At 43.8% G+C, this 12,218-nt stretch overlaps 2 protein-coding genes across 2 annotated transcripts; both read right to left on the bottom strand.

Moving 5' to 3' along the window:
* Window positions 1-6,646: 6,646 nt before the first annotated feature.
* Window positions 6,647-7,810, bottom strand: CCR75_003756 (uncharacterized protein; the record flags this gene model as incomplete). The annotated part of the gene is made up of 1 exon (XM_067961849.1): window positions 6,647-7,810. The coding sequence occupies one exon, from the start codon at window positions 7,808-7,810 to the stop codon at window positions 6,647-6,649; it is 1,164 nt and encodes a 387-aa protein (XP_067818183.1).
* A 1,088-nt stretch (window positions 7,811-8,898) lies between these two features.
* On the bottom strand, window positions 8,899-9,823 carry CCR75_003755 (uncharacterized protein; the record flags this gene model as incomplete). Its single annotated transcript, XM_067961848.1, has 3 exons — window positions 8,899-9,463; window positions 9,516-9,699; window positions 9,763-9,823. The coding sequence occupies 3 exons, from the start codon at window positions 9,821-9,823 to the stop codon at window positions 9,220-9,222; spliced, it is 489 nt and encodes a 162-aa protein (XP_067818186.1). The 3' UTR covers window positions 8,899-9,219.
* Window positions 9,824-12,218: the final 2,395 nt, after the last annotated feature.

The raw sequence follows: 12,218 nt of genomic DNA, 5'->3' as shown, positions 1-12,218 counted from the left end.
ATAGGTCTCGTCGTATTACAAGACAAGACCCGGAACGTCCAGCATCAGTTCGGAGCGATGTTCACTACTATCATGCGAGGGACGAACGAGATTACTCGTTCGAACCTCCTTTACCTCACGGTGGTTCGAGAAGCTTTCAACAAGAAAACGCTTCTCACCACTCGAATCCGTCAATGGATGTGAAGGGGGGAAATATCGGGTTCGCCTCGTTTGACAAACCCGAGTCAACATCGTGATTTGGATCACACCCTTTATTATTAAAGGGTGGATACTGATCACGAGCGATCCAGTCGCCGCGAGTTAGCGGTGATGACGGTTTCTCGTGACCAGTTGAGAAATTGTGCACAGGTTGCGACTGATCAACTGGCGAACGAAAGGACATATATGTCCCTTCAAAACGAGCTGGTGACAGCTCGTCAAAAGCTCCCATCCTTGGAGGATGTAGTGGAACAACTGATTCGTGAGAACCAGACTCTGTCCCGAAACTATCGCTCGTTAGCTCGGGACAATCAGGCTTTGGAAGACGCCTTAGATCGTTCCGGGGTGATTCGGAATTGGAAGAAGCCTCGTACTGATAGTAAGGGCGGAGACGCTCAAACATAAAAAGTAGGATACGTACGCATCCTACGAGGCAGCTCGATCGTGTACGCATTGCCTTGGTGATGTAGTACACGAAACGGGCCGATATACCTAAGCAGTAATTTATCACTGCCTACATTCGTCACTACACGTTTTGGTAGGTTTACCGTAGACATTAGGACTAGGTCATTCACGTTAGATGAAAGTATGTTTGCTTTGTCATTTTTATCAGAGTTCCGTTTCTGTCGGACACTGCATCAGCGATGGAATCCTGTGCGAAACGGACCACTGCTTCTCTAGCCAACAGGAAATCTCCTGCTGACACGGTTTTATTTTTGTTTTCAGTGCGACCGGCTCGCACTGTGGAGATATCAATCTCTCCATTATTGAGAGTATTATCGTTATGATTAATAATATTGTTTTCGATGCTGAGGTTTTAGCATCGTTGTCAATGTCAGTATTAGCATTGTTGTTATAACTGAGTTTGTCGACTTCAATGTTAATTATTTAAACATTGGTATCATTCGCATTGACCTTAGTGCTAATGCGTGATGAGCAAGAGCTAGAAGGTTCTTTGCTCGAGCGAGTCTTTACCGCTTGAATAAGAGTCACTCTCAAACAAGGTGGGTATACGTGGGTGGCGAAAGCCATTCCCGATAAATGGTGTATGTTTCGTAAAAGCATGCACTGAATTGTTGATGGCAAATTCTACCATCGGCAAGAACTCGCTCCAACTCTTATGCGCAGGAACGTATCCGCGAAGTTTCTCTTCGAGAATACGGTTTGCACAGCTTCTGATCATCCTGAAACAGATAATCAGCTCCGTCTGATTATCTGTTGCAGGATGATCAGAAGTTGATATTTTCCACTGAGTTCCAAGTGATTTTAAGACAGGTTCCCAAAATTCTGCTGTGAACCTAGGGTCTCGATCTGAGACCAGTTCAAGGGTAACCCTTGGAGTCGAAATATCGTGTCAACAAAGACATGAGCACAGCCTTTGGCTGTGATAGACTCCGGTACTGCAGCAAGATGTATATTATTTTACTGAAACGATTAACAAAAACGAGAATACCGTTGTTATTGTGTTCGTCGTCGGAAAATTCAACAGGAAATCCATGGATATAGACTGCCAACACTCTGTTGGAACAGGCAGAGGTTGTAATGGAGCACAAGATGAAGCACTGGGCTTCACCTGTTGACAAACTTCGCAAGTACGTATGTACTTGCGGACGAACTCATACTGGCGTGGCCAGTAAAAGTCGCGACGTTTCGTGAGATAGGTCTTCTCATGTCCACAATGACCACTTATAGGTGCATCGTGGCACTCATACATGATGCGTAAACGCAAATCATTATGGGTGGGGATGACGACACGAGGCGTGTCGCCAGCAATGGCTATATAGTACAGTAACCCATTCCGTTTTTTTGTTTCGATCTGTTGAGGATCTATACAGTTTCGACAATCCTTAAAAGGATTGTTTCTCAGGTAATCCATCAGCCCTTTAATAGCCCTATCTTCTTGATAAGCTCTTTTAACGTCGTCAAGTAATGTCGACGACGAACACTTATTGTTGGAGCAGTGGGTTGGACTAGTTACGGCCGTGCGTAAAGACGCTTGTCCGTATAAACAATGAACGTTTTATCTCCCAAGAGATAGACACTAAACTTAGCCAGTGCATATTTCATGGCAATTATTTTTATAGTTGCGTTCAGCTGGTTGAAGCTTACGCGATTGATAACTGATGACGCGATCTGCGCCGTCAATCGCCAATCTTGGTGATTGCATCAAGCTTTGCTCGATACCCTCAAAGGAAGCGGACGATCATCGTTTATGACCAATTTACATTTTTCTTCAACAAACCAGAAAGATGTACTGTCATTTCGGCATATTTTAGAAAGTACTTGTGCATGTACGCCGCTAAGCCGAGAAACTTTCGAAGTCCCTTTACATCGACTGGCACAGTCCAGTCGATAATCGCCTTGATCTTTGCCGGACCAGGTGTTTACCCACGATGCACCAAAGAAGTGGTATTTCGCTTGCAGCGAATTTACACTTCTTGAGACTTGCGTACAACTTGTGCTTTCGCATAAGTGTACGAATTTTCGGACGTGGGTACGATTCACTTCAACATCCGACTTTCCGTTAATCGCTCTGCTATGAACGTAGCCGTCATCAAAATAGCTCGGTGCAAAAAATCCCGCACCGATCTCAACAGATTGGTTACACATCTGTTAAATGTCGCAGGGGCATGACTAAGCCCTTGTATTATAAGTAGCCATTCCCATAGCGTTCCTCTTGGGGTACTTACTGCTGTGAACGAGATATCCTGATCACGCATTAAGATCTAATACAATCCATCCACCAGATCCATTGACGAAAAGAAAGTACTCTTTGACATACCGTCAATGATTACTTTTCTCGTGGTAGCGGTGCTTGAGCCGGTACCGTTGCAGCGTGAACGCATGCACATCCGCCACTCTCCTGTAACTTTACGCTCACAAAAGGTCAGGTGCTATGTGAGAAGGTTGACTCCCTCACATGGCCCGCTGCCAAATGTTCGGCAAAGAATTTGTCGATCGATAATATTTGCTTACGAGGCAATGGCCACTGGTTCATGACACAGTATTTCGAACTTGGAATCAGGTCGACTTCGTGTCGAGTGCCTTTATCTTTAGGCAACTCGCACGGTTGGAATTCAGGGAGTACATCCTTGACCAACCAATTAAAACTTATTAAAATACCAGTCACCCCACTCCACGTGAGGTATAGAAGTCCTGCCTCACGAGACAACCATGAGGTTTAAACCTTGTTACTTGCGCTAATTATCCTTGGTGCCAACTACGAGCAAAGATTTTGTCTACAGACAACTCGGAGCTTGCTTTTAGTTGTGTCAGGACGCCGTTGTGTATTAAGAAGTGAGTAGTTCTCCAACTAACTACTTCGATCAAATACTAATATCAGGTTTTTATTTAGAGACTCCCAGGTTTGGGACGTAAAATGTTCCATCCGAGTCTTCTCATCGAGGACATATTCGTCCATCGATGAGCTGCTGAGATCCCGTTCGTTCTCAGGAAACACGATTGCCGACCGAATATCGGCCACATAGTTGTCATCTGTGACAAGTACGCATATCTGCTTGACTTTGCCACTACGCAGATCACGCTAGAATCTTTTTGGCTCAAGCGTTGCCAATTAAGTTGTCTCGAAAGTTAACTTCGGAGGCGCTATTAGATCAAGTGTATAATCGCCTACACTTGATATATTGTTACTAAGACATTTAAGGTCACAGTTTCCTCTTTAAAACTTATTTTGCAAAGGTTTCTGGGAACCTTCGAGCATAGGTTTCTGGAACCTTATTCCCGCAAATTCTTAGACTTATTCCCTCAAATTTTATTCGGTAAGTATCCTTCCCAACTGACTCTAGCTGTGGTTGCGCATCCACAGCGAGATCCTCTACGATCGGCTCTCCAGTCGTTCTGCGATTTTCGCACTGCCTATTTACGACAAGCGTTTTAAAAAATTTGGATATTGCTTTTTAAGCAAGCTTTCTTGTTTCGTACCACTAAACTTATTCGAGTGGTTGAACTTCAACGCTGCCTGTGCTTGCGCACAACCGTCAGTATCTAACTCCACAGCGTGATGGGTTACCACACTGAGGTCTTGTGCAGTCATGCAAACGGCCAAACCACAAGTGAAGCCATCGCATCCACTCGCAGGACATCCACACGCTTGTGGACGCTCCGACACGTTCATCAGATGACCCTTTGATCAACGAGAGACAGGCATCTTCATGGCTTGATGCTGCCAATTTATGCACGGCTCGTACTTTCTGAGCCATGATCATCCAAGGATGACATCAAATTTTTAATGCAAATTGAGTTCGATGAACTCATCATCGCACTGTTAACCGTTTAATTTGTATTGGATACCAAATACATGTTTCTTTACTGTTAGTGATGCGCCTGTTGCTAGGCGCACAGACATCCGCGTTAGAGGGATATCTTGCTCAATAAATTTGAGTCTGCGATCTTCTAGCAATTGGCGTCGAATAAAATTGTTGACGCCCCACAATCGACGAGGGACTTAAGTGGCAATTTATTTGACACTTTTATTTTCAAGGTGATGAGGTTAACCTCATCACCTGGGGCAGATTCACACAATATATGTGTGTGAGGAGCAACATTCGTCAAAAGGACTGCAAACTCTTTTGATGTTGCTGGATCAGTAGGGCGTTCCGCACCTACTGACCCCGACCGTTTTTTTTGACGATCCGTCTAGTCGTTGCAATTTCGCAACAGCTTTGGATCCACGTCCTCCACTGCTCCTAGCGGAAGGTCGATCTTTTCGCTCAGTGTTTCGAGGCACTGGCCGTAAGGCTCTAAACTCATAGGCGTAGTGGACGGTCTTTTGACAACGATTACATTTTTGTAACTGTTTGTAATTTGAAGGTTACCTGTGTTTGTTCACCAATTAGATGACTCACGATACAACTGACAGGGATCGTGTATGCTGCCCATAAGCGTGAAGGTCACGATTATCCTGTATCAAATCCAGGAGCTCGACTCGAACCTGAATTCGGCACGTGTGGCGGCTCAAATGTTTGCCAGAGCCGGGTCTTAAAGACCTCATACGACTCAAAAACCAACGGGTCGTGAAGCTTGATCCCCAAGGCCCAAGATTTGGCACGTCCGGCAAAGTTGGACATGCCACATATCACTTTCGTCGCATTATCACTGATGCGGCGAACTTTTATGGCGTCGTTTAATTTGACAAACCATCTTAAAAGGGAGTTGCCTTCGACTGCCTTAAACGTAGGGATTTCGATCTTCAAGCTTTCAGATCGTCGTGGAAGCGTCGGCCCGCTAGCAGCATGTAAATGCTGCTGTCTCAACAGTTTTAATTGTTGAGCGCCCTGTTTTCTCAACACAGCCGCGTGTTGAGAGCCATGTTGGTGAAGCAAGGCTACATTCTCTTGGGTCCCGGCGAGTTCGTGTTTGAATGAACTCGGCTATAGCCGCATGTTGCTCGTCTCTTTGTGGAGCGAACAACATTGCGCTTACGGCGGGCCCGCCTACGACCGATCGATCGCTCTCCCCCTTCAAGGTCACTCAAATGAGTAGACCCCTCACGCGTTGCGTGATAGCCTTCTTGAAAGGCTTGAAAGCTCTCTCCTTTATCATCTGACATGTCCATGTTGGATGGAACGTGCGTGGGCCGTTGAATTGACTACAGAGTGCTACCAGGTAACCTTTGCTGGAACTGACAACAGTACTAGTCAACCTGCACTGATTACAGTGAAGGTGGGGTGGCTCGGTTACTTCACGTACACGACGTGCAGATTACAGGTAGCTAAGTAGTCTTAGCTTCCAAAGGTTGCTTATAAGGCTTTAGAATAGAGAAAAAGTAAAACTGTATTAATATATTAAGTTCGTACGTAACGATCTTCTAGCTGACTTTATTATGTTATTAACAAACTATGTATGGCGCCTACTTGCGCACCGCACAATTGTGTCTCTTAACGATTGGCGGGGTTGACTTAAACTTAAATCAACCAATCAATAGAACTAATGTCTTATTGGTCAATAATACCAGATTTGGTAATAGTAGAATTGTAAAGTCTTAATTCGTACTTCTTTATTTATTTCCTCTCGTAGGAAATAGTATTAATTATTCCTCTCACAAAAATAATATTTATGTAACGGGACAATCTTTTACTTCTTTATTGTTTCCTCATATAGAAATTAATACTTACTAATGAATACCCAGTTACATGTTCACGAGGCAGAGGCCAATGCTTCATAGCAGAGTATTTTCGTCCAGACGAGAACTGTATAATTCGTCCTAAACGTATGATAGTTACACATATAGCTACGTTTATTTAAGAATTCTAACAAGTTTTTGTTGTATTCGCACATGAAATGGCGATGGTGGCATTCTCAATTACCATCTATTCCAAGTCAATCATCTTATCGTAATCAGGAAACCTTGGTCGAGAAGTTAGAGCTTTTACCTATTCAGTGATAAGGAGGTCCGACTCGGAAATTGTAGAAACTAAGAGCGCGGCAACTACTTCTGCTTTCTGATTTTTTCGTCGTCTTCCTCGGCAGCGTGTTGCTGAGCAAATTGCTCGATACACGAGATGGCAAAATAGGCGATGAAGGCCACCATGATGAATGAGCCTAGCTGCGAAACCAAGCTGCCAGAAGAAGTCGCCACCGTGCCAGCCTGCTCTGCAGCAGCCTTAACCTGTGCTTTATGAAATTTCTCGCGACATTCGAGCAGAAACTCACTCACACGAGAACCTAGTCCCCATTGCTCGGGTGTAGCTCGCCCAATCAAAGCCTCAACCCACTTAAGATGCGAGTCAGTAAATATGGTAATGAAGAACGCGGCTTGGATGTTTACTTTAATAAGTGCTTTGCCGATAAGTGTCGCACCAAAAAAAGTCCAAAAAGGCATGAGAAAATGCCCACAGCAAATCCCGCAAAGGTCAAACGCCATGTTTGGCCATGCTGACATGAGCAAAACGCCCCAAAAACCGTGTTTTTGTAAAAAGCCAATCATCCAGTCTTTCATGCTGTTCATGAGATTAAAGGTGGATTTCGACTCGGCGATCTCCATAAACTCCTCATTACGCTGTCCAGCTAATTTAGCAGCGCGGCTGAGTGCATAGGGTGGAATCTCTCCTATCGCTGTACCCGCACCCCACAACATACAGGGTATAAAAACCTTCCAAAAAATTAAAGCAAACGTGACGGTAGAGACATCAGGTACGTTGTTGCAATTCGCCTCAAAAGGATGCAACCACATGTGGTGGTGACTGTCAAAATCCAGCGACTTACACTCTTGAGCCCCTTGCACGACTAAAAATATGTGCGGGAAAAGAAAAAGGACGCCTGAGTGCATACCAGTGCCCAGCCCCACGCTTGAAAGTACTCCTAGGCCGACCCACCAGACGATAAACTTGACACCTTCATTAAATTTTTCCACCAAATGACGGTGCGGACCATCATGGCTTGATGCCACAAGCCAGAGTACCAGCAGCGGTATCAGCACAAATCGCGTGGCCCGACTGCGCTGCACCCGTAGCGCTAGCCACTTAAAAAAATGCACCAGTACGATACTGAAATGATATAGAACACTTAACGGACGGCGGAACAGCGTTAGCTTTTTCCGCTCCAGTCGCAACTGCTCGGCCAAAGACGCCGTGGCGTCGTCTGCGCTCGCCATAGTATTTGCTGGACTTATCTTGAGTACTGCGATTCGGGAGAACTGCCACGTCGCGGTGTTGCGATTGGCTAATATATAATTACTCGATTTCTGACAGAAGTTAAAATTGCCGCCCATTCATGTTGTCGTCTCAAACAGCATAACTGCACAATTTCCGGAGCTATTGTTCATAGCCATGTGACGTATAAAACTGCTTTGAAGGTTAAAATTTAGTGTACATTAAAACCATTTTAGCTGTGACTTACCCACTACTTCGAGAATTTGTTAATGGTGCTTCGTCATCTCCTAATCGCGTAGCTTTGCGCTTTGCTCTTCGTTGTGATTGCGCTATCTTTGCTTTGGAACCACCAATCGCCGTAAAATTGCGATCGAAGAAGATTTCTTGCTAATTTGTGCAGCGATCAGATTCTTATAGTAGAATTGCCCCAGCGTTTGGCTCATCCCAAGTGAATTTGTCTGTTTAGCTATTCCCTGGGTATTTGGGAGCTGAACAAACTAAGCTTCAGTCATTACAGAGATGACTCTTAGCTATATTCCCCAAGCATTTTTTAAAGGTAAAACGCAACACCAACATATTTGACGTTCTCCTTTTGTCAATAACCTCAGAATATGACAGTAAAGGCCAAAATTTTGATCATGCGCCTACTTATCGTGTCGAAGAATCGGATATCTTGCATTGGCACGGGCAAAAACAATTCAGCTGCCAAATGTAGCATCTTACAAGACGTGCGTTGTAGCGATTTGCGTCAGGTTTCTACGCGAAAAAAAGTATGTTTAAAAAACTGCGCACGCAGAATCAAGCTTGGCTAACTTAACGATTTTTCTCCGCAGCTTCTATACGAAATTATTTTGATCTCGTGTCGACTATGTCGACATCTCTTTCCTTATAAGGGAGACTCCTGATTTTTAAGATGCATTCTTTCGCACTTGAAAACCGCATTTCTACTTCCCTCCTTTGACTCATGTTTCATCATATATGCCTTTTAAATTTTCCTGAATAAACGAGTTTTTAGGCTTTCCAGGAAAAATGTAGTATTGCGCTGCGCATCTCCTAACACTCAACCTTTTAAGTACGTGTTTTTCTTACAGCGGCAGAATCGTCAGTAAAAAGTGGGGTGCAGTTCAGTTGATCACAGTACCATATTGTGTTACTGGGAGGATGAGACAATTTTGGCAATTAGCTAGTCCGACAATACTCATTTTGTACTTGATATTTTCTTACAAACATTGGCAATTAGCTAATCCGACAATATTCATTTTGTGCTTGATATTTTCTTTCAAACATTTGCAGTTAGTGTTGAGTGGTAGCGACACTATCAAGAAATCCACATTTTTTCATTGTCGGATAATTGATAGGCTGAACTCTGCTACTGCAGTTGATCGGTGAATATACCGCAGACTGCGATGTATTAGGCACTTTTGCAATCGGCATTCCTCTTGGGCATGACACAAGTTAAAAGGGGTGTGAGCAAACCGTAAATGATAAGTGTGACGACAGGCATAGCGAGCAGCCACACATAAATTGCGTGAAGCAGTTTGAAGCGAAAAAGTAGTAGCGTGTTGATTGTGTCCTTCTTTATATTTTCCATGAAATTGACCATGGCAAATTCTTGCTCTTCGTCGCCTCCCCCAAAGACAACAGTTCCGTAGTAGCTACAGGAAAAAAATCAATCTTTATAATACTGAGGCTTCACAATCAACGCACATGAAGACGGGAATAAACGCAATGTTAAGCGGCGTCACAAGGTAATTTGTAAGCATGGCGGCAATAGGATTCAGACGGAAGAGGAAAACGGCGGCCATAACAGGTACCGTTGTAACACCAGGAATGGGGATTAACCCACCGGATACGCCAAAGGCCATGGCCAGCGCGATACTACTGGGCGATGCTACAAGAAACCCGACAAGAACTTACGACACAATTAAGTTGAAAAAAAGGCAGCAAAGCTCACCGCCAGACTTGAGAAGTTTGACGACCGGCGTCTTGACCTTTTCGTTGAAGAATGCACTCATTACTCTCTGCTTCTTCTGGTGTCACAGAAGTTAAGATATTAACGATGTAGTTCAGATCAACCGTAAATTTGTCGTAGTGACGAAACGTTTTAATGCTGCTGTATTTTCAAATTAAAAATCAAATTTATTGTTTAAATTCGAAAAATTGCCGAGTTCGTGAAAATGATGCAGACTTTGAAAACGAGGAACCCCCGATCTCTTCGGTAATTCATCTGAATTTAAAAGCTGGACAGCATGTCTTTATGCTCATCGCAATAAACTACACACGACCACAGTTTCTTTGCGACCTTTTATTCCGCAGAAAGAATCGATTGGACGCAATGGAAGCAACTTTTCTGCGTTAAATCTGCGACTGATACAGATTAGGCAAAGTGTCACATAATCATTATTACTTGTAAGAGAAATAATAAGGAATTATATCTCTAAAGATAATATTGTCAGTATTACCACAAATGGTTATATTGTAGCAGTAACGTGACAGCTCTCTTACTAATATAGGCTATTGTACCAGCCTCACGAAACAGAAAAAATGAGCTGTATTTAACATATTAATCTTCTACGCAATAGAGCTTTTTATAGCTCTGATATATTGTATATTAGTATACATGAAACGGCCTAAAGTTGCCGTAATGTTGCACAGTCCCCGTTAAGTACACTTGGTGCACTTCAAGGGATGGTCAATTACTTAAATAAAGTAATTAGACCCACCACTTGGGTGTGGTTCACATTGTGACCAACTCTTATGTAACGGGGCGCTGCCGACTTGTACTGCTTCAGTACAAGTCCACTTGGCACTGCCTCAGTGCGAGTGGTGCCTCACGTCACTTCGCGTAAACTAGTACGTGCCGAGGAAGACTCTCTTTATAACTCTTGCTTAAAAGAGGGCTAATATCAAAACTTTTTTCTTAATATAATTAAGTTTTTCTGTTTCTATCTATTTGATACTAACTTAATTACAAACTAATACAAAACATCAAATAAAATCTTATCTGTCTTTCTCTTTGCGCGCGTCTAGCGCTGACTGGACCGCGGAAAAAGTAAAAATAATGGTCTATATCTACCAATAAATAAGGTTTTAGAATATTATCATGTAAAGAATTATTCTCTAAACATTATCTACCTTTTAGATAATATATTAACCAACAACCTTTAAGTGTTAGTCTCATGTAACGATACACCCCGTTACGTCACCCCTCCCTTGAACGACAATCACTCTGACTAAGATTGGATAGAGTGGTCACTATAAAACCACTTAATTAAAAACGATATTGATTGGTCAGAACCATTATTCTTAATTCTATCGCATGGTAATCAAGTCCATGGGTATGCGAATAGTGCGGCGCTTTCACCTGCGATTCATGCAGCCGCGGGCGACGCGTTATTGTCTTGCGGCAGATATTCCGTCTACCGTAGTAGCATCTTCTCCCACAACACTAAATGTTGCTGGTGCACTTAGTGAGTCACCACGTGAGTGCGACCACTCTTTGGCGGTCGACTATGAATGCGAGTCGGACGAAATGGCCGACTCGGGGAGAACAAAACAGCCTCATCATCGTCAGGCGGCTGACTATTCATCCGAAAAGGCGTGCTGGTAGCATTCGCTACAGCATGTTCGGTTCTGACGATGAGGATGATTCCTCGTCGCCTGTACCGTCTCCGGTGCCGTCACCTGTGCCGTCACCCGCACATATTCTTGTGCGTGGTGATGACGATGGCGTAAGCCATCGCAATAAAGCTGTTGTGGTACTCCTGCTACAGTGGGTACCACTCAGGGGATTGTAGACACTAAAATGTATCGTCTTGCTCCTGAGAAGAAGCCGTGGCTTTTGCCCGAACGGATTATCAATAACTTATTTGGAGAGGCTACTCCTCACAATAAAAAAAACATCCCTTATTTATTGCGACAAAGCTACATGGCCTTGATCCAAGCGCGAAGAACTTTCGCGCTGAGGAAGATTTTAATCTCGATGCTTTTCTTAAAAAATTGATGGTACAATGGCAACATCAAGCGAGATAAAAGCTCGTTGATGCAAGCCTGGAACGCGTATACTCGCATTAACAAAGACATTGGACGCGAAGATTGGCTTCAAAGCCTTAACGCGATTCGCGTTAAGCTTAAGAACGAACTTCAACCGGTGCAAGATTAAAACTGCATCGATTGTCTCGTGAGGCAGGACTTCCATGCCTCATGTTGGGTGATCGATGTCCGTGTTGTGTCCACTATACGGAACGAGTGGAAGGGGATGTTTATTTCATTTTATAGGAAGGGCTCACATCGCTATCGAGATGTGCGATGCGATTGACGCTTTGCAATCGATTACATCCTTCAGGGGCGCGTGTTTTCCGATGGACATTCTCATCTATCGAATGGTCTCGTCATACTGACGGACGAGGC

The sequence above is a fragment of the Bremia lactucae genome, linkage group LG6 (genome assembly GCF_004359215.1).
Source record: "Bremia lactucae strain SF5 linkage group LG6, whole genome shotgun sequence".
Classification (NCBI taxonomy): domain Eukaryota; phylum Oomycota; class Peronosporomycetes; order Peronosporales; family Peronosporaceae; genus Bremia; species Bremia lactucae.
This window is presented reverse-complemented; position numbering and strand designations above follow the sequence as displayed.